This window comes from Podospora pseudoanserina, chromosome 2 (assembly GCF_035222485.1).
Source record: "Podospora pseudoanserina strain CBS 124.78 chromosome 2, whole genome shotgun sequence".
NCBI lineage: Eukaryota > Fungi > Ascomycota > Sordariomycetes > Sordariales > Podosporaceae > Podospora > Podospora pseudoanserina.
In genome coordinates this window covers 4022817-4047299 of record NC_085921.1, presented here as the reverse complement: position 1 = coordinate 4047299, position 24483 = coordinate 4022817, and the positions used below count along the sequence as shown (strand labels likewise).

The following is a 24483-nucleotide window of genomic DNA, read 5'->3' as shown; positions in this document are numbered from 1 at the left end:
GTGTTTGGTCTGTGGCATGCCTGTCTGTGCCTAGGTAGCAATTAGCTCTAAAGTGAACCCCCGACTAGCAAAATCTAGGCACGAGAGCAAAGGCCGTCCAGAGGCTGTTACGAGGTTATACAAATCTTAGACCCTTCCTTAGCAGTGCTCAGCTAGTTTTTTTTATTAATATTTTTTGACGACAGCGAGAACGGTCTAGCATTTTTCTCTCCAGGTCGATAGAGGGGAGACTAGGCAAGTCGATCTACAGGTCTTTCGCTGGGGTAGGGTGTTAAGTAAATTGTTCCCAGTTAGCCATCTAGGGTGGTTGGCTCGTGTTACTAGGTACGTACGTAATAAAAGTGTGGTGGGTAATTTATCCTGAGCGTTTGGGATGAGGATGCAAAACGAACATTTGCGGCGAGGTCGGACTTGTTTGCTGAAAGGGGAAGTTTGGGTGGAAGGTTCGAAATTTTCTTCTGTGGAGGTAGGGGGATTGGGGTGGGTGATGTGATGATTAACATGAAACTTTCTTTCAGCTGGAATGGAAGGCTTCGCGGGCTTCTAAATGTTACATGATGACGGGAGGGAATGAGGGTCGGCGGATGTTGGGTGGGCGGGTGGCGAGGGTGGTATTGTTGATGGGCTGGGAAAGGGGGGAGGCGAAAAGGGGCGGCCGCCGGGGGGAAGGGAAGGGAAGTGGTTTGTTTTTGTTTACTTTGGTGCCGAGGGAGAAAGAGACTTAGTCAGGGGTGGGAGGGGATATGGTGATGGTCATGGTGGCGAAGGTGAAGTGTTGTTTTCGAGGGTTTGGAGATATAGTGTTGTTGGGTCTGGTGTTGCTTTGGATACCTTAGGTATCCTATGGTGGCTGGTATATGTCAGGTGCCGGCCACATGTGAGGCGCCAGCAGAGCTGTGAGAAAAGTGATGATATTGTTCAGCACTACGAAAATCAGCTCCGGAGAGCAAATACCTATCCCTATCAACAAACCTGACCTGTGGGCCACAAGGCAGAAGCCCTAGGAGCACCTGACTGAAATCCACCGGGAGCAACACCTCCCACACCACAGAATTAAAATTCGACGGGCATAGAGACGAAAAGATTCGGTTCCCAATGTCGAGTGCGCTGATATCCATCATATGCCACCCCTGCTCTTCTGGCGTGAACGATGGGCACATGTATTAACAAATGAGAACTTCCTCGAACTAGCATGAGGCAAGAGACACAGAGCTTCCAGCTCAAGGTTCCAACTTCATGGATTGACGACAGATGATCTAGAAAGTGGTGAGTCAAAATGGCACCTGCTAGATCGTACTGGATCCTGCTTCCGCAGTGTGACTGGTTAGTATGTATCTTTCTGTCCCTGTTTGACATTGATTTTGCAGTTATAGGAATCAGTGAAGTCAATGAGGAAGTGGGATATTAGAGAAGGCGATAAGTATACGCCTGTGTTCCCGTGGACAGTGGAAGATTGGCATCTCTCTGAGCTCAAGTCTCTCTAATATTTGTACACAGAACACTCCTAGCATTAGGGGAGGCATAGTACAGGTGTGAGAGTCACCCTCACACCAAACGAGGGTGTTCGTTTCCGAATAGCTACATGTGATAACTACTGTATAGGCAAGTCACATGTACAAGATGGCACTTCGCAGGTCAGACAAGAGCTGTTAAGACACAGCTCCTCATGTCTTATCGAAGACACAGGGTTTTGCGTAAGTAGCCCGCCGACATTACAAGTTGATCCACTGTCAGGTTGATGTGAAGGCTGAGACAGAGCCACACACTAGTCCTCGCTGTAGGATTCCTGTCAAGTCCTCATAACCTTACTTGAAAAACTTGTAAGTCTGAAGGAGGCACTTAGCAACATATTTCGTGCTCTATACCAGCGAATCATACTCCGATAAGGGTTCTCTTCCTGGAGTAAAACACTCAACTGCACAGAACAGAATGCCACAGCACCTCTCAAACCCATCACCAAGTAAACACACCACCGCTCACATTTCAACCATTTCTCATTCCTATCATACCATAACCCCCCAAAAAGATTTAAACACCCCCCTCTAAAAACTATTGCTGCCACATATACTCACTCAACCCCAACAACCTCTCCCCCAACTGCCTCTTCGCCTGCGCCGCCACCCCCCTCTCCCGATCAGCCAGCTGCTCACTATAGCACAGCTCCAGCAGCGCCTTCAGCTCATCATAGCTATACCCCTCTCCCTTCTTCCCCCCCTCCTCGCTACTCCCCCCCCCCTGCTGCCGCCCAGCATCCTGCTTCGCCCGCTCAACAATCGCATCCGGCCCCTTCTCAAACAACTCAAAATACCCCATCGCCCTCCCCAAGTCCACACCTTCCTCAATGTTCTTCAGGTTCTGCTGCAACACCCTCACGTTCAGTTTCATCCTCCCGCAGCCGTTGAGGTTCATCGGGTGGGACACCACGGGCGCGATCTTGATGAGATAGGCGTTTATCAACAGACCTAGTCCACGGCGGATAAAGAGGACTTCTCGTTCGCGGAGATACCGGGTGGTGGTTTCATCGTAGGCGACCATCTCCGCGTTGAGGGACAAGATTTCTTGGTCGGGTTCCGTGACGATTTGGTCGAGGGTGTAGGGTGCTGTGATGGTAGGGGAAAGGGCGAGGGAGAGGGAGTGGACGATCCGACAGCGGACCTCCATGTGAAGGGTGCGGAGGGCTATGGAGGCGAGTTCCTCGTAGGAAGTTAGGATGCTGTCGAAGGATCTAGATCAAAATGTTAGTATACTGAGCCAAACAAAGAGGAGGGACAAAGAGGAGGGACAAAAAACATACTGCACCGTCTCCTGCGTCATAGGCAGGTACACCGGCCCCTCCTCCGCCGTGGCCTTATTAGGGTCATTCAGCAACGTCCACCTCTTCTTCTCCGGCTTCGGCAGCGTCGCCGCCGACGGCTTGGTCGACGTGTCGTTCTCGTTCTTCGTGATGTGCCGCAGGCCCATAACCTTAACCGTGAGCCACTTCATGCTCGTGTACAGCAGGCACAGCGACGAGATCGTATCCCTGTCCTGGATGATATCGCTTGCCTCCAGCTTTTGTTCGTTCGTTTTAGCAATCAACAAGCCCGCTTCTTTCCGGAGAAGCTCCTCGAACTCTTCTGTTGCTCCGGAAGTCTCTGCCTTCCAGAGGCTCATCACCGTGTCGTGAATCTCACTAGGTTCCAGTGCCATGACTGCCGAGGCACGGAGTTCTTCGGAAGTGGATGCTTCTTCTTGGGTTTTGGTGACGAGAGCTTTGTACCAGTTGAAGCAGCGGTCGTAGTATCTCAACATCTGAGTGATGATCAGTGAGCTGAGAGCCTGATCATGTGGGATCGTCCCCAGCATGCGGCAGAAGGCTGTGATGACCGTAAAGAAGGCGGTTGTCCCCTTGAAAATAGGTCTCTTGGCGACATGGGCCCATTCCGAGTCTTGCAAGAAAGCATCCGCCTCCCCAAAGACGGTATCACTGAGCTTGCCAAGAGTCTCATCAAGTTGAGGCTGGAATACGTTGACAAGGAAGTTGTCCAGAAAAGACGTTAACGTGCTCGTCGCCAGGTCAGATCCAGGGGGTACGATGCTTTTCAGACGCTGCAAAAAGACAAGCGTCGGTGGCAACAGTAGGCTCATGTTGAAGACACTCGGCTCAACAAGCGACTTGTATGTCCCACTGCTCTGCTCTCTGCCATACCCAGCCCCCAAGCTCTTCCTTGTCGCCGCAGCATCCGACCGTGGCACCACCAATGCGGACTTCTTGCTGTTTTTTCCAGAATTGGAAGTCAAACCAGGGACAGCATTCTGAATAATATTATCCAGTGCTTCATACTCGGCCGTCATCTCCGCCGACTTAGCGTCCGCTTCCGAGAACTTGAAGAGGTGTTCCCTGGCGTCCATATGGCCATTCAAACCACCGCCTGGTCTCGGTGACGAGCGGAACTGGTACACATCAGCGTCGGTAGTGACATAGTTGTGTAACAGCGAGCGGATTTCGTTCTGGTAGAGATTCCACAGTTCCTTGAAACTTCCCAGAAGAGCAATATTGTTGCCGGCTCCCTCACGTCGGATGAGGGACTTGATCGACTCGTGGAACACACGGTGGCCTTCGGCGATCGCCTCGAATTTGCCATAGAGAGTCCAGAGCAGGTCATAGATGACATCTGCCCTCATCTGGGTCTCCCGCTGGCCATATATATGTAACCCGTTAGAGCCGTTCGATCCACCACGTAATGAGCTAGGATGCTTCTGGTCAATATCGTTGATCGTCTCGTTGACAACAGCAAAGAGCTCAACAGGCAGTCGTTGCTTCAACATATCGACGGCAGTTTCTAACCTGCCCAATCTGTTCAAAGATTCAACCAAGAGCGTAATATAGTAGAAAGTATCGGCCTCGGGATTCTTTTGGGGATCCTCAGCCACAGACCGGTCCCAATCGATGGACTCGAAAATGATATGAAATGGGGCAAGGTTGGAAGTATCCTGGAATGCCTCGTTCATAGCTCCATGATGTTTGGTGAGATTCTGCCACCGCTCCTGGCAGTAGGGGGATTTCAAGTAGAGATGTTCGTGCAGTTCCTCGACCAAGATTTCCATCAGTGCCGTCTCCTGGTTGCCAAGATAGCTGCGCAAGTCACTCAGCGCCCCAATCCCGTCCAATTCTGGTTTCGTTAGTTTGCGCAACGCATTTTGCAACACTTCGACGGCCGTGAGGAAGCGCTTCTCGGATATTCTGGCTTCCAACTGATCCGGTACCGTACGCAAATCATCTAGCTCGTTTAATGTCTGTAGCACATCGTCATACATGCGAGATGTCGCGTGTAGCTTTTTCAGTTCCGGGTCTGTCGCACATAGAGCCGTTTTTGATGTGGCTAGAGACTCCTTCAAGGAGCGCACCTTTTTCTGCGAGGCCTGGATGCTGCCCTGAATCTTGTGGAAGGTTCCGATGGAGCTGTTGAAGCCCTGGTGGTACTCGTGGACAATCTTCTTGAGCGAGTCTTGCAGATACTGGTGCGTTTGGCGAAAGTTGCGATATTCGTGGGCGCGGCCGACCGAGCTGGTGTCGAGCAGCTGTAGTGCCAGCTGTACGGGGATGCAGTCGTTCTCCAGCATGGCTGGCCATTCCTGCTTGATCAGCTCGAGCACCCTCCCCATCTCGCGCTCGGCGTTGGTCTCTGGGGCGGATCGCTGCATGGCGCGTTCGTTGCGCTGGGCAGATCGTGGTGGTGGCCCATTACGGAGTGAGGGCGGAGGTGGTTGTCGGGAGCGAGACTGGACCGAGTCTGAATTTGAGTTTGGAGCTGCGCTTTGGTTCACCGCCTGACGTGGTGGTGGCGGCGCGAACCGGTCGCTGCCATATCCCTCTCCGTATGGGTCATACTCTTCGTCCTGGCGACTGAGATTGCCGTAACCTCCTCCTCCTCCTCCTCCACCACCACCTCCATAGTTGCCGCCGTTGCGGTACGACTGGCCATAACGGTTGGCCATTGTGTAATTCGAGGATCCTAGGCTGCTGGCTACCGAGTTCGAGCGTTCTTCATTATCGGATCATTCTCTGGTGATGGGGTCAAGTCGAGCTGCGTGGTGAGGCCGGCGCCTCCGAGCTCCTGAGTATGGTGATGTGTGAAGTCGTCGGAGCTCTTGTTGATGGTCGTTGGTATTCTCTGTTGCTGTCTGGCCCCTGTCAAGCAATGCACCTCCCCCAGCTGCGGGAATGCGGGCGGGGACCCACTCGCGAGGGGTACCTGTTCAACAAGGTACTTGGTATCTGCCATCAGATCGCTTTGTTTAATAGATGCCCTGTAATAATGTCATGAGTTTGAATCCACAGAATCTCTATTCTTGAACAGTCTTTCAGTACAATTATATCGTGATTTTGCTTGCTGTATACCAACCTTCAAGCTGTAAGCTATTCCCTGATATGCCTGCAAGGTACAGTGGATTGCTGTTTCCTTGGGCTAGGGCCAGCAGCCAAGCTATCTCGGATTTACACTCATTCATCCTACCCTCAAACTCGTTTGCATCTTGAGAGGCTTTCTCTCAAGTTAACAATTTTCAACACTATCATTTTAAGGTGCTGGGTTGTAGATGACATCGGTAGCACAACATATCCCTAGTTTGACCAGCCACTCATCAAACACCTCTCCCTAAAATGGCACAAAACAGCAATGTAGCTCGATTCCCCATCGATGTCATCCGCCTCACAGCAGCCACCACACAAGCACCCGTTAAGAGACCCAGAGTAAGACCGACGACCACTCACCCCTTCACTCTATAAATATACTAACTTCTCGCCCAGGAATTCACCTGCTTCTCCTACGACAAGAACCACAACCTCCGCCTCGACGACTCCTCTATCAAATGGTACTACCCACCTCAACCCCCCGCCCTCCCCGCCAACCTCTCCGCCGGCTTCGACAAGTTCGACAAGCACGACAGCCAAGACGAGCACCTCGACAGCCTCCTCACAGCCATCGCCCACCACGAGCAGCAAACCAACCAGCGCATCGATGCCAAGTTTGTCACCTGGCGAGGCATGATGACCAAATTCCTGATCGCCCCCTATCCGTATGACGACGACGACGGCTTCGAAATGAACGCCACGCTCTTCCAAGACTGCATCTTCATCGAAGAGAACTGGGTTTTTGCTGCCGAAAAGAAAGCCAAGCAGAATTCAGGGTGGAAAGGTCCAATATCACAGGAAGAAATGACGTTTTGGGGTTACAAGTTTGAGACGCTGGCTACGATACCGCGGCCGTGGGCGGAGACGTCCAGGGAGGTGATTGAGAATAGGGGCGATGAGGTGGTGAGCAACAAGGAACAGTATTGCTCTGTTGTGAGGTCAGAGATAGGAGGGAAGGTTCTCTGTTTTGGGGGGGAGGTGGATGCTATATGGGATATGAAGCCAAAGGAGCCGGGGGCTAAGATCAACTGGGTTGAGCTGAAGACGTCCAAAGTCATCCAGAGCCCGAGGGATAAGTTCCAATTCAACAAGAAACTGATGAAGTTTTGGGCGCAGTCGTTTTTGCTGGGGGTGCCGAAGATTGTTGTTGGTTGGAGGGATAAGAAGGGGATGTTGGTTTCGTGCGAAGAGTATGAGACGAAGGAGATTGATGAGAGGGTGAGGAGGGAGAGGGATGGCGGGCAGTGGCCGTGGATGCCGTGGGTGTGCGTCAATTTTGCGTCGGAGATATTGGATTGTAAGTTGTCAATCTTTGTTGTTGAGAGAACCTTCACAGAGCGCCCTTATTTTCTTACTGCCCCCTCCCTACCTATCTACCTACCCTTCCTATAATATAGTAAAAGGCCTGGAAAGAAAATTAATAAGCCTTTGAATTATCTTTAACGGCCGTTAGTTATCTTTTAAGGCTCTCTCTTGTTTTTTTGTTTTTGGTAACATTTCAACTGACTGGTGATGTCAATAGGGATCCAACAAGTAATCAAGGCCGACCCTCAACAGTCAGGAGTGTGGAGGATTCGATTCGATGCGAAGTCAAAGGTTGTCGAGTTGTTCAAGGTCGAAGAGACGGGTCATGGAAGAATTTTAACGGATGAGTTTGTGAACTGGAGGACAAGACTTGCGTCAAGTAATCAGCCCCAAGATGGGTAGACAGTGATGGAAACTTGAACAAAAAAAGAAACAGTTTGATGGCAGCGCCGCGGACGATAGACCAGAAGGTAGGGGGGGGACCATTAAGGGGTGGGTTGAAACGTATTTGTTTATGTAGCGTATCAATATCATTGTACTAGGCATGAAATGAAGATGTGTTTGAAATGTGATTATTTGGAGCTATGTTTGATGGTTAAGCCGGGCTGAAGTGGACTTTGTTGAGTTGGCTGACGGTGCACCATACACAGCATAAGGAAGGCTCAACAGCTGTAAGTGCTATGTCTTGTTTACTTGGTGATGGAGTCGACAACAGGTTGCTACGGTGCCTGATGGCGCATTGAATCATGTACGCTCTGGCAGCCTGAGTGAATACCACTGGCCCTCAATAGTTAAATGTGGCGATCTGAGCATCGGGCTGTGTGGAAGGCGAACTTTTCTATTTATGTGGTCTGCCTCGGGACCTGGGCTGTAGATCTTTTTGGATCTGGTGATGGATGACAAAATATGGGGTTGGTGTTCAACGCTGGCCGGCCGGACAACAAGGTCCGAACGTCCGTAAAAATGTGCACTCGTAGCAAGATAGCCTGAGGGGCGTGACATTAAAAGTGATAGCATCATAATGCTACCTCTGTACCAAAAAAGTTTGGTACCCGGTGATTTGGGGTTTCCTATCTGGATGTCTTGGTTGTTTCCGAATAAGGAAGATCGCCATTGGGCATCACTTACACCTCACATGCACCTTGTATAAAAAGTACGACAGCCTGTGGGCGGTGCAATTTATTGGGGACATGGAGAGCTTATTGCCACAGGATATTCCTGTAGTCACACACACGGCCAGTTAATCAGGTAACTATCGACAGGTTGTGAAGCTTGTTTTTTTTGCTTGGCACGCTTGTGGAAGAAGGGGGATCAGCAGTGAGGAAGATGCGGGGTAGGGTCGAGATTAGTGGTTGTCAGCGGCGGGCAGTGAACGTGGTTGATTGATATGGTTGCTTGCTTTGGGGCCCGGCCGGTGTTGATGGCCATGTGGTCCATCCGATGATGGATTCTGTGCCTGTGTATTTGTTGTGCTGCAGATGCTGTGGTGTTGTCAGTGTCAGTCTTAGTGTAAGTGCGTGCTGGTCGGCTGGTGAGATGAGGCGAAAGAGATCAGATCGCTGTTCAGCTGAATACGGCGGGGTCTTTTGCGGTTGCTAGTGTCTAGTTGCAGTGTGCTTATGCAGGTTGGACTATGAATACCACGAGAAGATTTTAGTCGGGATAGCCAGCCAACGTGGATTCGTAACGGCAAAACACAGAGGCTGAAACAGCAGTTGGGTGTTGTTGTTGTCGTCTGATAAGGAGTGTTGGCGCATCCAGTGGGAGGTCCTGGTGTAAGCCACCCGCTCTGTTCTGTGCTGCACGAGAGGGAGATCGAGAGTTGCAGATGCAGAGATACCGGTACACGGCACACAAAGAGTCCTTTTGCTTGAATATATTTGGAGGGTGAGTTATGTACGGTTAACGGAGTGTATTACGGGGTAGCAAGGAGTTGTTTATAAGGGGCCAGAACGTCGGCTAGTTCCTTGGGAGAACCCACTGGCATATCGAAATGAAACGGACTGGTAAAACAGAACCGAACCGTTGACTCCTGAAAGAAGCGTGAGAAGTTCCCCAAACACGGTCGCAAAAAGCTTGAAATTAGCAGCGTTCAAAAAATAAAAATACAAAAAAAAAAGGGTGACATTCCGTTCGGCAGGTGAGTGCTCGCTCTGGCGAAATCTTTCATGCCACGATGCCATGGCCTGTCCCTGATCTTGCATTGCACGCCCGGCGTGGTGTCTGGAGCGAAATGAGCCAATCAAACAGCACGGCCCTTACACGGTGAACCCCGAGGGTGGGCAAGGCAGGAGGCAGTGGTGGGGCAAATGGCCCCTTTCCATTTAATGGGCTGCGGGAAAGGCATCCTTCCACCCTCACCGTTTTGAAGCGCTTGCATTGGTCAACTTTTCTCTCCTTCCATGCACGGAGCAAAGCTTGGAACATCATTGATCGTTGCACCGAGAGTGAAATTGCAAACCACTTCTTGTTTTCTTGCTGCTTGCCCGCTCTTTCTCTTCCTACCGCACGCAGTCCGACACCTACATCATCGGGCAACCTCTCTCTCTCTCTCTCGGACACGCACCACTCGTTTGCAGGTCCATTTTAGCTCGAGCGCCTTCGTTGTTGATTTTTCGGTTGACGGGTTCCCCTTAACTGGGCATGACGTGACAGCCAGTAGCCAGTACGTACCGTCTGCGCCGGGGCACGTTTTAGTCTGCCCGACCAAAATAGGAGACACTCAGTTTTTGACCGACACTCGCAGCATAGAAAGAACAGTGAACACTGAACACAGCACAAGCAACACAAGCGCTACGCCGCCGCGACCCGGAACCAAACACCAACACGATCGCTTGACTAAAAGGGGGAACATACACAAGTGTCGACGACATTGTCGCTGAGGACGCTTCCTGCTGCGACAACTCTACGTCGACGCGCATCCAATCGTTTTAAACGCGGATTTCGTTCTCAACCGCCAGCAGTCGCATCGCGCTGTCCTCCCTCGCTCGCATTCCGGTCTTGTCCCTGCTTTTACACACCACACCGACAAACCCCCTTTACGAATTTCCCCTTTCTCGCTATTGCCCAGATGGCTTCGTATGTGTGCACACTCTGAATAGTGACAACTGGCGAATGCTAATGTCCTGACTACAGATTCGGCAGTTTCTTCCGCTCTATGTGGCACGATATCACCAGCTATGACCGACGTCAGCGCAATTCCCAGTCAATCCCTTCACCGACTCGTACTAACTGATTATGCAGATTCCTCATTTGACTCTCCGCAAAGGACAGGGCGCCATGTTCCTCTCCATGGCCGTAATGGCCTCACTTCGATAGCGACCGCCTCCGATTCTCGCAACGACATTTCCTCCCCTTACCACGACGAATCCACCCGCCCTTCGGCACACTTTGATGCCGCCTATGCCCCCAACACTCCCGGTCTTCCGATGAGCCCCAGTGGGAGGCCATATTCGCCCGGCATGAGATCCATCAACACGCGGGCATCCGTCCCACCCGATGCTTTCGACATGCAGAGCCCCACCGGGTCGATTCCGATGCAGTCTTTCCAGGATGGCCAGCCGCCCGCGCCACCGATCCACAACTCGTGGAATCGGATCGACGCCTGGGCCGAGGAGCACTACATGGAACTTTGGGATCAGCTCTGCGAAGGCGCCACTAACAACGATTTGAACGATCTCGAGCACCAGCTCGACTGCTCCCTTCCTCAGGACGTCCGCGAGTCCCTGATGATCCACGATGGCCAAGAAAGAGGCGGCAACCCCACGGGCATCATTTTTGGGTCCATGCTTTTGGACTGCGAAGAGATTGTTCAGGAGTGGGAGAACTGGGTAAAGGTCAACCAAGAATTCCTGCTCGAGGCGACATTCCCCAGGCCCGCTGTGCCTTCCAAGATTCTGGGAGGAAGCAGCCACGCTTCGACTTCGGCGGCCTCGTCCAGCTCGGCCCCCGTTTCGCCCCAGAATGGCAACTGGAGACAAGAACTGCTCGCTCGTCAGGACAGTGTCCCCGCCGGTGCCATCCAGAAGGTGTATGCGCACCCCGCGTGGATCCCTCTTGTTCGCGATTGGGGTGGAAACAACTTGGCTGTTGACTTGGCGCCAGGACCCAAGGGTACCTGGGGCCAGGTTATTCTGTTTGGTCGCGACTACGACACCAAGTACGTAGTCGCGAAGTCGTGGGCTCATTTAGTGGCTACTGTTGCGGACGATCTTGGCAGCGGCAGATGGTTCATCGATGATGATTCGGGCGAGCTTAAGCTGCGCGAGTTTAAGAGTGCCCGCGTTGAGCCCGGTTATTTCGACATTTTGAGGTGGAGGTGTGACCAGAAGTATGGTCGTACCGCCAACAAGCGCAGGTCGATGGCTCCTCCAAGGGGTGCAACCAGTGCGCCCACTTCGCCCTATGCCAACGCGGCTGATTCCAACGCTGAGCCTCGTGGTCGGTCGCTCCAGAGGTTGAGCCAGATTTCACCCATGCCCAGCCCAATTCGGCCAGGTGTTGGAAAGGCGAGCCCATTGGCGAGAGTGGCCGAGGAGGTTCCCTTGACATCGGCGACGAACAGTATCAAGGTGCCGGAGAAGTTGGTTGAGGTCGACACCCCAAGACACAGCGGAGAGGAGAACAAAGAAAGTGCCCCGAGGTTAGCTGCCCTTGCTGCAAATGGCGAGGTCAGCCCTCCTCCCGAGGTCACCATCACTGAGCCTTCTCAGACAAATGGCACGTCATCAGCGCCTGGCAGCAAACGAAGCAGCAAGCAGGCCACCGTTGTTGAGGTGGAAGAGACGACACTGAAGACCATTGAGATCTAGAGCTGCAGGGGCGTGATGACTAGTTTCCCAAGGGAACACACTGCGCTCCTGCTGGCTTAAGGAGCCGGTGACTCTTTTTTTTTAACAGATGGCGACACAACGAAAGCAATTAATGGCGTTCTGGTGGCTTCTTTTTTTCTGTCATCACCCATGACCTCACAATTGGTGGAAAAGCTTGTTGTCTTGTCTGGGGGTTTTCTCTCTCATTGGGGCGTTTAAAGTTCTCTTCGGTTTATCGCGATCAACCAATCGCTGCTTTCTTTTTTCCAAGGGAAGGCCATATTTTACTTTTTGTACCATATACACATGGCGAGCCTGTTTTTCTTGCGGGTTGGGGATGGATGGATGTAGGCATTGCTTTGTCTAGGCCATTTCTGGAGACAGAAGATGCATGGATGGAAGGGACATGAAGGGTTGATGGAAGTGTATAATAGGGGGTTGTAGAAGAGATGTGTGAGGGAGGTGGAGGTGTGGTAGTTGGAGCGATGGCAGCAGAGAGCGTGGCATGCATGGTATTCACTGGGTTTCTGGTTTGCAGAGGAAGCAGATATTTGACGGTTAGTGATAATTGTGAAGAGTATCCATCAACTGTTTTGTGGGCTGCGAAGTAGTTGTGAAAAGTGTTGGTGAGGGTAGGGGTAATCACGTGCTAGTTTCAGCCTTTGCCAAGAAGGGATTGGTCTGGTTGGTTGGTGGGTCATGTCAGGTTCCCCCAGCCTTCCGCTTGGGACCAACTCCAAACGTCATGCGTGCCTGCTTGCGTTGCGTGCCTGCCGTCTACGTTCATAAGCTTCCACACCCACAACACTGCGATTCGCGGCGACAACGACGACAGGTTTTGATATCGCGATTGATTGCGGCTGAGAATACGAGAAGTATTCCAATCTTGTGACCGATAGCGATACCGCTGATCAACTCAATTGCGATACCGAAACCGGGGCCAGTCGTCACCGAGCTACGGTTGCAACATTTACGAGCTCTACCTCTAACAGCCCCGAACTATTCAACTCCGAGCAAGGGGAAACATATCACATAAAATACCATCATCATGTCCTCCGAAGAGCGCCTCTTCCGCTTTAGCAAGCCAGCATGGCTCTCCAGCGTCCAAGCCCGTAACGCAGGCGTGTACTTGGCCGGCGGTCTCGTACGTTTCCCCCCTCCTTCCTCTCACTCCTCCTCTTACCCAACACTTCTCTAACTCGAATGTCTGTGTGTCAAAGTTTTCCCTAGCATTCTACATCCTCCTCGACTCGGCCGTCTGGTCGGCCTCGCCCCGCAACGCCTCCCCCCTCCACGTCAACTTTGTCGACTGGCTGCCGTTCGTCTTTTCCTCCCTGGGGATGCTGATCATCAACTCGGTCGAGAAATCCCGGCTGGCGTCGGATAGTTTCTCTTATTCCGGGTCGGGGGTGGCGTGGAAGGCGAGGGTTGTGCTGTTTCTGGGTTTCGCGGCGCTGGCGGGCGGGATGGCGGGCGGGGTTACGGTTTTTGTGCTCAAGTTTGTCGTGCCGGGGGTGGGGATGCCGGCGTTGGGGATGGGGGTTGAGAATGTGGTTGCCAATGCGCTGGTGGGGGTTAGCACGGTTGTTTTGTGGGTGAGTCAGAATATGGAGGATGAGTATGCTTATAATTTGGCGCTTTGAATGGGGGAGGAGGGGTGGGGAAGAATGCGGGGGGGGACGCTGAGTTGCAGATGGTGGGAAGCGGAGTGAAGAGGTTTAAGGAAGGGTATGCTGGATTTTGGGGGGGATGGCAGAGGCGCAACGGGTTTAGGTATAATGCGGATTATGATATATCTGTTTTTGGTTCGAGGCACGGGTGGTAGTGATACCTATAGGTTGCTTAGGGATTTATGCTATTGGCTTTTGAGGTCTCTGGTTTCGATGTGAGCATTTGAGTGGTTGGGAGGTCGAACGTTGTTGAAAAGGTCGTTAAAGTGGGATAAATCAACAACCGTCATTGACATCCAGGCAAGTGCTCTTCTGTCAGCGCCGATACTCCACGTCTCATAATACTTAATTAAGTAGGTACACTTCCCACTGCATTCTATGGACGAGACAGTTGGTTAAGTCTGATGGGAATGATGACGGGTCAAGAAGGGATCTGTGGTTTTGGTCAAGTTGAGCCCCCCTTTTTTTTATTTGGGGGGTTGGGGTTTCAATTTGAAGACTCCTGGTAGATTATTGTTACTTGTTTTTGACTTTCTTCAACTTCTTTGTTACCTTCTTCGACTTTTCTACGACATTTCTACCATTATTCGACGTTTTTTCAACTACCTTCTTTCTCGACATCGCGCTACCTCTCTGATTATAGGTGTTGAGCTTTGTGAGTGGTCTTCGTGTGGCCGATAGTGGGTCTGACATTGAAGTAGCTATGTTGCACTCATGAGAGATGAAGCTTTGCCTGAGTGATTATTTGGCTGTGGGCCTTGTATCGGCTGTGGCAACATCTGAAGGAAGGGGCTACTTATTTTACGAGTTGCTGTATATCCGTTATGGGATGGTGATCTATTATCTCCGTTGCTTGCTCGATATCATGGGGTTAGGAGATAAGGGGGGTTCGTCTACTTGGAAAAGAGCTGCTAAATGAAGACGTTGATCTCTTTTGTCACATTTTGCATCCTCCAAGCTGGTGTCAATAACATTGCTAGATGGTAGCTAGCTATGTATGAGGATGATGATATGTGCTGAAAACGATGTCTAGATATGCTTGTTTCCCCAAAAGACCAAGCATGGCCTTCTAAATTACTGAGAGATTGATGGCCATGGCAAGTGTGGTGGTTAAGGTTATGTCCTGATATTAAATTTAAAGGCGTGCAATACGTTGTGAGAAAGAGGAACAGTTACAACCTAGGGTCCCGTCAGAGACATGGCAAAGACACGGGAAACCAGGAGAAACAAGCCACATCACTCGGCCCTTCTCGGGCATCAAGTGCCGAGTATATTTAGACCTTCAAAACGAGAACCCCGAGACAACATCATGACAAATGCTCCCATGGACGCCGTCAACGGGCGATGGCCACTGGCTGCTTGACGCTGCAGATGCCTTGAGACGGATCAATCAAGGGCCTGTTTCGCTGCATGCAACATCACTCATGCCCATGCCCGAGTCCGCGAGAGCTCCCCTAGAAAGAAACGTCTGCATACCGGGGCTTGTCTTGCAGCTGAGCTCTATGGACTGCCGGGACGTCTGGGACCTACAACGCCGTCATCCCGCAGCTCAGCGACATGCACGGTGAATGAGGTTGCACAATAGCAGAAACATGCTCTCAAAAGACCAGTCTCAACCACAGGGCAGGGCTCAGAAGGGCCCAGGTTCTTTCTTGGGTTTCTTCTTTTATCACATTCCAAGTGATGAGGCGGCCAAGAGGCTGAACTCGAACCTGCAACGCCAATTTGATCGCCTTTAATGCAGATGCTGGTGTGTGATATGACTTTGTTTTTCAGGGAATATTTGACAGTTCATCGAGGAGCATCAAGCAGCTGAGTCAAGGTGTGGCAGGATGTTGGCTGCACGTCGACAGAAGCGGACCACTCAAGATGTATGCGGGTCTCAGAAGCAGTTTACCGGTTTGGACAGGCTGCCGGCGGCGAATCAACAAGACAATGAGGGAGTCTTGGAAGAGATAAGAGTCGTTCGAGACCGGGGAGGTAGGAAATACCGCACCGGTTTCCAGTGATGTGATCCCTTCGGTTGTTGAATCGTGGATGAGCTCGGAAATATTCCCATGCGCCCCTGGGAAGCATTGAGTTATGGCACAGCAGAGAACAAGCCATGGAAAGCTACCCCGCGATCTGGAATCTCTTTTGAGCTTTTCTTGTGCTGTCCCCAATGAATGCTGTTGGTTCTATCGGCCCGGAAGATGGAATCTCATCATTCTCCACTCGGGCATCTGATGGCTCCAGCAAGTCAGCCCAAGCTCCTAGTCTGAAACATCAAATCACAAACCACCATGCCGAAGCAACTTATAAGAGCTCGGTTTCAACAAGCCGGGCGCCCGTGGCCTTGTTGGGAATTGGGATCATGGTAACGGTACAATCAGTTCAGCGATGGCCCAACAAATACAGACTAGAGGATTGCTGCATCATGCAGACCCTCCGAGCTCCCACCTTCATCACCTTTTGGGAAGAGTAACTTCAACATCTGGCAGACAGCTGGCTCTGGTTCCTGTATCGCTATTCCATAGCATGGCATACATAGTGACTGAGGGCAAACACAGACCATGTCATGATCAGCACCAAGGTTGGCTCAGACCAGAGCTGGTCAGTGCGTTCCCTGCCTTACCAGGATGATGCGATCTCGGTCTGGCTAGCTTGGAGATCGGCTCACCGACCACCACCAACCGTCGCTAGCTCGTCGTGCTGCCTCATCAAAGGCCAACATGCAGCAGCCGTCAGTCGACAGTAATTAAACCACAGCAGCTTGAAATCACATGGCTCAGACAGCAACAGCATCGTCGACGGGTAATTTTCCTCGCTTCCATGCAATCGATTTGACAGCTCCGCCTTCAGAGTGCCGCAAGTGCCAAAAGATGCTCACGAACCCCCTCAGCACGGCAAATACCGAAGCGTTGCTGAACGGTGACATCTGCTTGCTATAATTGGCAAGTCACCTTTCCTCTGATGGATGAATCTGGCCCGCCGTTTGGGCCTCACTTCCCATGCCCAGCGCTGGCACAGACGGGCGCTATCTCACGAACCCATCACGCCGGGAGTCAGCCGCTGAAGCTTGGGTGATTTCCGAGGAACGCCAGCTGGCCAGGGTACGGGTACGGAACAGCAGAGTTACAAAAGGCGCGCTGTCCTCCGTCAGGTGATCATGTAGAGCTGCTCTAGGCCTCTAGCATCTCATCGAAATGTCAGAGAGGGGGAGTCATTCTCCGGACGACCTGACTAGCTTTTTGCCATGCTTTGCTGTGCCCAAGGGCGTGTAACGAGCAATCGCGCCACAAATGGTGCCTGACATCACGAAAAACTACACGATCGAACTGCCCGCCGGTTTCACGACCGCACCGAGAACCTCACAAGAGGTCTCGGGGGTTTATGGCCCTGGTACGTCTGCGTACATACACATACGGTACCTGGCCGATATCCAAATCGAATCTGGCAGGCGACTAACAAACCTGGAACCCCTGGATTGGCAATTTCGTCTTGATGCCATGGATGTCAGTGGACGGCGGTTGTTACTTTGACCCGGAGCTAGCTACAGGGTCAACAAGTCCCAGTGCTCCTCCGTACTATCCCATCTGTCCCAGTTGCCCCCCCTATCTTTTTTCTGCTCTGCAGATGATCAAAAAAAAGTTGGTGTCTGCCAACAGACGGCCAGCCACGATCTACCTGGTCGAGCCAAATGATTAGCGCGATTCAACCGGTCATGGGACCTCGTTTGCACCCAAAAGGCGCTTTGCTGATCCACCTCCCTCCTGCGCAGGTCGCATTGGAAGAGCGCCGGAAAGCCAGCAACAACGGACAGAGACCGCAACACGGCTGGACACAACCGCAACGATGGAATCGGCGTCAGGCATCATCATAACCATGCAGGACTAGACGCCAAACGATTGGACCTCTCTAGAGCATGGATGCATGTGAATATCGGCTCACGATACCGCCCAATCGGAGCCTGCTGCCAAACCGAACAAGGGTTTCAAGAGTGGAAGCTCGACGCCGACAAGCAATATTGACTGTTTGAGAAACGCACTGCGGTGCCTGGATCTCGGTATATTCGACGCTGAAATATCTTATTAGTGCTGTATCACTGCGCTTTCGGAGCACAGAAAACTTGATCTGGCAGTGCGTGTTATATCATTGTGTATTACCTGTTTGGGATCTGTATGGGCACGAAACGACAAGCTTCGTCAACCCCTCTCTGCCTCTACTTTGCACCACCAGGGGAGGAAAGCAAAGGCCAGATATATCTCGACAACAGCTCAACGTCAGTTGGCGTAGGCTTCGACTCTTTTTTTTCTGGCCAGCTTGTTGCCCTGAGGGCTCTAAATTGCTGCTTCTATAATCCTATTTCGGACTCACTGTCTACAGCGGTGTACATAGCTATTATGTGCCCCTCCATCCACACTGCCCTGTTGCTTGTGGTGGTGAGCTTCACCATGTTTGCCCCGCACAAGACATATGCACCAGTCCCAATTGGCAAGTCTTCCACCCGTCATATCGGCGTTTCAACTCGGGTGCCGTGTTACTCAGGTCGCCTGTCTATCCTCAGGAAGCTATTCTATGACAGCTGCAGCTAAATGGGGGCCAAGAAGGCGTGTCATCGACCTGGACCGTCCTCGATCTGCCTGACAAGCTTGCTCGCATAAAGAAGTCGTGATAACCAGCAGTGACTGAGCGACACGTTGATCCCCTCGTCTGGCGGCGGAGGCAATAATGAGGAGTTCGCTTTACACCCATCGGATTTATGCGAGAAGCCGTCAGTCCTCTTAGGCGATGCTCTTAATACCGGGAGTGCTTCTGCAATTTGAATTACGCAGTAAATTAACCCAGAAAGACCGCTCACTCACTGGCACCATGACTCTCCAACGGCTCCCTCTGTTTACTATGACGACCAGAGACACCGACTCAGGAATATTAGCGTAGGTGTAACAGTGCCCAAACGGGCGAGCTGGCTCAACTGGTACTGCACACCCCAAGACCCCGGGTTGATTGTGAGACGACAGAACACCAAGTATTGCCTCTCTCCCGCTGTCTGTCTCACATCTCGGAGACTCCTTCAACAGACACAATCCACTCGGCCCTCAACCGTGGCGGCGGGTTCGTGACGAACTGTGGTTGTCAGAGAACAAAGCACTGCGAAGCCCCACCTCGAATCTGATCTGGACATTGGGAGAGGGGGGCATCTAGAAGAACCCACCCTGTCTGTTTCTGCCTGTGTCCAATCTGGCACTCATACACCTTTCAGACAGGCAGGGCTATCTTCCTGAAAAGAAGTCAGCCACTAGAAACAAAATGACGATTTGTGTTGATTCGGTGATTGAGCTCATACCTTATTAACTTCTCTATTTTAAACTTCGCCTGCCGAGTGTGTTTAGCGCCGGCTTCCCGTCTCAAAAATGGGCACATGAGCAACGGCCCCAGTCTGGCGGGATCTGGTGAACAAAAGGCCAGAAGCGGCCGCATCACATTGTGTCTGTTGATTCTGTTCCAGTTTACGCTTTTTCTGATTTGATCGGCGTCTCCCGGCCTCATCTCCTCCTCCCTTTGCCCATCCCGTGCCATTGGAACCACGCCAGCGACACCAGAGGGGCTGCTCTCCTGGATAAAAGCAACCCGGGGACCCGTTGAGGTGCATAGGAAAACCGAAATTCCGGTAAAATACGCGGCGTCTTTCATCCCGGTACCTTACCGCGCATACACACACACATACATGCTCGTTCAACAAAGTGGAAGCCAAACACCATAGAAGCGAAGAAGGAGACGGGACCGCTATCGTATTTTGGGAAACAGGAAGCGGACAACGAAGAGCTCCACCATCCGCCGCTCCGAATCAACGTCAGGCAGGCTATTGTGTTCCTGGGACTCGGCCGGCGAGAGTACACTCCCATTCGTCTTCCAGTCACCGGCGTGCCTGAGGCTATTTCCGGTGCCCGCTGCGGTTTCTGTCTGCCAACCTGAGAGGTCACGTCACAACACATCCCATTCTCAGGCTACTGTGCAGTATCCTGCACCTGGAAAGCTTTTTGACCCGTACCTCGAACCCTTTTTCCCTTCCTTTTTCTTTTTCCACATCACACGGTACCTTCCTACAGACCTTACGTCCAACTTACGGCGTGTCCTGCGTCAGGCTACCTTACCCTACTTTATTACCAACCAAGCAGAGCAGCAGACACGGCCACCAAGCCAGACCAGACCACCTTTATCCTGTCATTTCCCCGAGTTGCATCGATTTGGATCACCTCCTTTTATTTTCTTTCCTCTACGACTGAGGTGCCCACAGTCTGGACTCTGTATTTCCATTTCACACAGCCAGATCTGTTTTTAGATCCATCTTCCTAGGTCTGGAGGCTTGCGGCTTGCACCGCCTTACAAGACACCAAGGTCTCCCAGTATCTGGCCAACCGCACAACGCCCAAATAAATCCCATCCACCAGACCAGCGCAACCGCCCTGCCGGCCGACTCCCTCGACTTTGGAGCTAAAGCCACAAGTGACGACGGCCCGGAGCGAACCCCTCACCACCGAACACAGCACCATACTTTCCGCTGCCAATTCCTCCAACCGACCACCGGTCCCTCGCATCCGCACGCTGCAGAAGACTCTTGTCGAAGACCGAGCGCACTGTAAGTGTAAATACCTTCACTTTTACTATTTACAGTTGCCCCGCCTCATCCTCTTCCAACCTTGGGCCCTTTCACCGAGAGGTCCTAAAAGGCTCACCTGCCTTTGCAACCCTGCCGTTTCCCTTGCCCCAACCCCTCATTAGGCCTCCTCTGGTTGGCTGCGTCCATGGTGCAGCGCGCCAAGTCGTAGGCCATCTGACCTCACTAGACGTGCAAGAGAGAAAGTCGCATACGATGATGTGTGGTCGACTGAAGCAGCTGTCTGCTTCAGGCTACCCCTGTTTGTTCTTTTTTTCTTTCTTTCTTTTTTTTTTTTTTTTTTTTGGCTTTGTCTTTTCTCTTCTCTGATAGTGTTGGATGTCCCATTGTCTCGGGCATTTGCAAAGTTGCAGCTTTCTTCACTCGACACTGCTGCTGCCGCTTCGACCAAGAGCACCTTGGAAAGCTTCGAGTCCTTGCGTCGTCTTGGGTCCCCCTCGGAGCCACTTGACCTGGCCCGGGCGCACTGCAGCAGGACACGCTAGGCTACCCTTGTGCTTGGTCGCCACCGCAGTGCCCTGTCGTTCCCCGCCGTCATTTCACTTAGCTAGTGCGCCCGCCCCTCCAAAACCTCATGTCCATTGACCTCTGAAATTCAACCTACCTTCCCGTAACCCTCTCCTGTTGTCGTCCTCTTCCTTCAACGCCTTAGTATTCTGTCTCCACCTCCGCATCAACCATCAACCTCGTCATCTCGTGCAGTTTGTCGCCAGCTTCGCGTGGCTGTTCTTTTTTGATCTCGAGCGCTCCGTCTAACAGCCGTCAAGAAACAACCCGATACCTAGTTCGACCTGACCCAAGTCCCTAACGACCCAAGCCCGTCTGCGCGATTCCCCCGTTGCATCGGGTCCCGATTTCCTCCCCTCTTTCCATCGACGGGTAGATTCCTTCCGTCGAAACACAAGCCACGCTCCCAAACAGTCGGCATCACCGGTCACGAAACTTTGCTCTGCAAAACTGCGAGTTTACACAAGTTCGTCTTGTAACTGCCAATCCCTGGCGTCAGATGCCCCTCGAGGTTTCGACCAACCCATCTTGTAAGCCGGTCCCTGTCTCCTCTGCCCCTCAACTGCCATGACAACCCAATACTCCTGGCTGTTCCCAACACTTGCCAACCATGATGCTACGACGTGTGCTTACGCGTTTAATAGACATCACCATCTCCGTACAGTAGTAACCGCTTTACCAACATTTAACCTTGCGTGTGATATAAGACCTCCCTAGCGCGTTTTAAAGCAACCATACCTGTCGGCGACATTTTTCCCCACCAGTGACCCGAGTATAGTACGATCCTCCTCACCAACCCCGACGTGGCTTTGAGATCTTCACCATGGCGTCGAATCGTCCGGCAGCGTTCAACAATCTGCGGATGGGAGAAGTGATCCGCGAGAAAGTGCAGGATGGCATCACGGGCGAGACGAGAGACTTGACTTACACCCAGTGCAAGATTGTTGGCAATGGTTCCTTTGGCGTCGTCTTTCAAACTAAGTTGTCTCCCTCGAACGAAGATGCAGCCATCAAGCGTGTCTTGCAGGACAAAAGATTCAAGGTTGGTTGTGTGCTATGGCTGGGTTGTATGATTAATGGCTAACATGTTGTAGAACCGTGAGCTGCAAATCATGCGGATCGTGAGACACCCCAACATCGTGCAGCTCAAGGCCTTTTACTACTCTAATGGCGAGCGCGTAAGTCCTTTAGTAATACCTCATTGGAAAACAGATTGCTTACATCCCCAATAGAAGGATGAGGTTTACCTCAACTTGGTCCAGGAGTTCGTGCCAGAAACCGTGTACCGCGCCTCCCGTTTCTTCAACAAAATGAAGACTACTATGCCCATCCTTGAGGTGAAGCTGTACATCTACCAGCTTTTCCGGGCTCTTGCATACATTCACTCTCAAGGCATCTGCCATCGCGACATCAAGCCCCAAAACCTTCTCCTCGACCCTAGCACCGGCATCTTGAAGCTCTGTGATTTCGGCAGTGCCAAGATTCTGGTGGAAAACGAACCAAACGTGTCTTACATTTGCTCCAGATACTACCGCGCACCTGAATTGATCTTTGGTGCTACCAACTATACAACCAAGATTGGTGAGTGGACTTGTCAACAATGGAAGATTGTTGCTAACTGACGTGAACAGACGTTTGGTCAACAGGCTGCGTCATGGCAGAACTGATGCTTGGTCAGCCTCTCTTCCCCGGTGAATCAGGTATCGATCAGCTCGTCGAAATTATCAAGGTGCTGGGGACACCCACCCGCGAGCAAATTCGAACTATGAACCCGAACTACATGGAGCACAAGTTTCCTCAGATCAAGCCCCATCCTTTCAACAAGGTGTTCCGCAAGGCCGACCAACCCGCCATCGACCTGATTAGCAAGTTGCTGGAGTACACACCCACCGAGCGTCTGTCGGCCATCGACGCGATGGTGCAGCCCTTCTTTGATGACCTCAGGGATCCCAACACCCGCTTTCCCGATTCGAGGCACCAGACGGGCCAGCTCAAGGACCTTCCTCCGCTCTTTGACTTCACCCGCCATGGTACGTGTCATCAGACTCTCTGTGTTGATTTTGAACCAAGCTTGCTAACAGAATCGTTTTCTGCAGAGCTGTCGATCGCCCCTCACCTCAACCACAAGCTTGTGCCGCCTCACATGAGGTCCATCCTTGCGGCCCAAGGGCTCGACATCGACAACTTCGCTCCCATGAACAAATCGGAAATGATGGCCAAACTGGACTGAAAAGCTGGCCAGCGAGACGGAAAAAAGTTCTGTGTCGATTCGCGACCGTGAGAGCTGATCGTGTGTGGACACTTCGAGCTGTACTTTGACAGCAAAGTATCGTATACGGCCCAGCAAGGAGACAGCGGCTTTGGGTCGCTTCCCGTTCATGATCTATGACGAGGAAATGCCATGAGATACCCCGAGGAGCCATGAGTGTTGATGGAATTTAACGAGACGACGAGACTCGATTCCGGAAGGTTCCATCGATCCCAAAGTAGTGTCGAGAAGTGGCAGGATAGAGCGTGGAAATAGCAGGAGTTTGGGGCGGCTGGTATGCCCACGAGCATTCGTCCTCTGAAGACAACAGCGCGCAATAAGGCTATAGCAGGAAGGGAGGGAGAGGGGAGAGGGGGCGTGCTGAGGGAAAAAACACCAACCGGGCCACGTTTTTTAGATTCCGTTTCTGCATGACCTAGATGGCTTTTGCTTTATTTCGTGCCCCAAATATCTGGAGAAAGGCTTCTTTTATTCTTGTTTCTTGGGTGGTATTTCCACTGTATTCTCCGCTGGAATCACTTGCGTTGTTTTGTTATCTGTGCGGCCTCCCTGTCCTCGCCCTATCCTCCCTGTTTTTGATGTTGCTAGTAGGAAGGCGAATGATTCATGATGAGTGGGAGCGAACGGAATTATATGATTTGTGTTGTCATGTACTCCCAGTTGAAGAACCTGGTGGGCTGGCCTGCCTGCACTGGCTATCTTGGTTTGAGACTCTCGAACAGGAGCAATAGTAGTTTTGGAATGGGTAGCACGAGACGGCCATCGAGTTCAGTGCAATTCAACTTTTGGTTTGGGATGAGAGTAGAAGGAGTTGGGATGGACGGTACAGATATCATGTGGCGGGTAGCACCTGGATGGTATGGGGTGGGCGTTTTTGCCTGGGAGAGATGAGAAAAACGGAAAAGATTATCAGAGCAGGTTTGAGAGAGGCCTACATGAAGAAGGCGATGTTGTTGGATTCTGTGGTTATTTTTGTGCTTTTATCAAGGTTTTCGTTTACTTTCAAATTCAAAATATTTTCATGGCATGGCTTTGAATTGATGAGGTCTTGACACTCATTTATGGATTGATAAAGTGAGGTGATCTTCTACCAACTATGAAGATGGGTGAGAACGATGAATTACTATATTCCAGTGTTACTGAGGTTATTCAAAGTGTAGAGAGAAAAACCAAACACTGCATTATAACAGACAAACAAACGTCGTCGTCGTGAATTTTGCTCCAACAAACACCCGTGACTTATACCAGCTTGTAAAGCCTCATTTTCAAGGCAACCACCACTCCCTACCGACCGGGATCACTTGCATCACTAGCTCCTTCCCCCAGTGGGTGGCCCCACAAGAACTTTCTCTCCAGTCCAGTCCCCACTT

The 24483-nt window shown here is 51.7% G+C and overlaps 7 protein-coding genes across 7 annotated transcripts; 6 read left to right on the top strand and 1 right to left on the bottom strand.

Moving 5' to 3' along the window:
- Nucleotides 1-1635: 1635 nt before the first annotated feature.
- On the bottom strand, nucleotides 1636-5640 carry SEC8 (exocyst subunit). The gene is made up of 2 exons (XM_062944800.1): nucleotides 2795-5640; nucleotides 1636-2725 (listed from the first exon to the last, which is right to left on the bottom strand). The coding sequence occupies exons 1-2, from the start codon at nucleotides 5476-5478 to the stop codon at nucleotides 2050-2052; spliced, it is 3360 nt and encodes a 1119-aa protein (XP_062803669.1). The 5' UTR covers nucleotides 5479-5640; the 3' UTR covers nucleotides 1636-2049.
- RAI1 (decapping endonuclease targeting mRNA) lies at nucleotides 5440-7742 on the top strand. The gene is made up of 3 exons (XM_062944799.1): nucleotides 5440-6232; nucleotides 6290-7190; nucleotides 7416-7742. Exons 1-3 carry the CDS (start codon nucleotides 6143-6145, stop codon nucleotides 7598-7600), a joined length of 1176 nt encoding a protein of 391 aa, XP_062803668.1. The 5' UTR covers nucleotides 5440-6142; the 3' UTR covers nucleotides 7601-7742.
- A 1805-nt stretch (nucleotides 7743-9547) lies between these two features.
- Nucleotides 9548-12009, top strand: SMI1 (Cell wall assembly regulator; the record flags this gene model as incomplete). The annotated part of the gene is made up of 3 exons (XM_062944798.1): nucleotides 9548-10276; nucleotides 10334-10386; nucleotides 10442-12009. Exons 1-3 carry the CDS (start codon nucleotides 10269-10271, stop codon nucleotides 12007-12009), a joined length of 1629 nt encoding a protein of 542 aa, XP_062803667.1. The 5' UTR covers nucleotides 9548-10268.
- Nucleotides 12010-13057: 1048 nt separating this feature from the next.
- VPS68 (Vacuolar protein sorting-associated protein 68) lies at nucleotides 13058-14140 on the top strand (the record flags this gene model as incomplete). The annotated part of the gene is made up of 2 exons (XM_062944797.1): nucleotides 13058-13153; nucleotides 13230-14140. 2 exons carry the CDS (start codon nucleotides 13058-13060, stop codon nucleotides 13650-13652), a joined length of 519 nt encoding a protein of 172 aa, XP_062803666.1. The 3' UTR covers nucleotides 13653-14140.
- A 4159-nt stretch (nucleotides 14141-18299) lies between these two features.
- QC764_0042550 (uncharacterized protein) lies at nucleotides 18300-18863 on the top strand (the record flags this gene model as incomplete). Its single annotated transcript, XM_062940305.1, has 2 exons — nucleotides 18300-18595; nucleotides 18740-18863. The coding sequence occupies exons 1-2, from the start codon at nucleotides 18450-18452 to the stop codon at nucleotides 18861-18863; spliced, it is 270 nt and encodes an 89-aa protein (XP_062803665.1). The 5' UTR covers nucleotides 18300-18449.
- A 523-nt stretch (nucleotides 18864-19386) lies between these two features.
- On the top strand, nucleotides 19387-21533 carry QC764_0042540 (uncharacterized protein; the record flags this gene model as incomplete). Its single annotated transcript, XM_062940304.1, has 4 exons — nucleotides 19387-19402; nucleotides 19423-19614; nucleotides 20016-20298; nucleotides 21509-21533. 4 exons carry the CDS (start codon nucleotides 19387-19389, stop codon nucleotides 21531-21533), a joined length of 516 nt encoding a protein of 171 aa, XP_062803664.1.
- A 134-nt stretch (nucleotides 21534-21667) lies between these two features.
- On the top strand, nucleotides 21668-23074 carry gsk3 (glycogen synthase kinase 3; the record flags this gene model as incomplete). The annotated part of the gene is made up of 5 exons (XM_062944796.1): nucleotides 21668-21886; nucleotides 21939-22022; nucleotides 22077-22425; nucleotides 22476-22874; nucleotides 22941-23074. 5 exons carry the CDS (start codon nucleotides 21668-21670, stop codon nucleotides 23072-23074), a joined length of 1185 nt encoding a protein of 394 aa, XP_062803663.1.
- Between the last annotated feature and the right edge of the window lie 1409 nt (nucleotides 23075-24483).

What these genes read in the sequence shown, in the direction of transcription:
- RAI1 (XM_062944799.1), top strand. Translation starts at nt 6,143, where the DNA reads ATGGCACAAAACAGCAATGTAGCTCGATTCCCCATCGATGTCATCCGC. An exon ending in CACCCGTTAAGAGACCCAGA is followed by an intron (nt 6,233 to 6,289) that starts GTAAGACCGACG and finishes CTTCTCGCCCAG; the next exon opens with GAATTCACCTGCTTCTCCTA. An exon ending in TGCGTCGGAGATATTGGATT is followed by an intron (nt 7,191 to 7,415) that starts GTAAGTTGTCAA and finishes TGATGTCAATAG; the next exon opens with GGATCCAACAAGTAATCAAG.
- SEC8 (XM_062944800.1), bottom strand. Translation starts at nt 5,478, where the DNA reads ATGGCCAACCGTTATGGCCAGTCGTACCGCAACGGCGGCAACTATGGA. An exon ending in ATGACGCAGGAGACGGTGCA is followed by an intron (nt 2,726 to 2,794) that starts GTATGTTTTTTG and finishes ATTTTGATCTAG; the next exon opens with ATCCTTCGACAGCATCCTAA.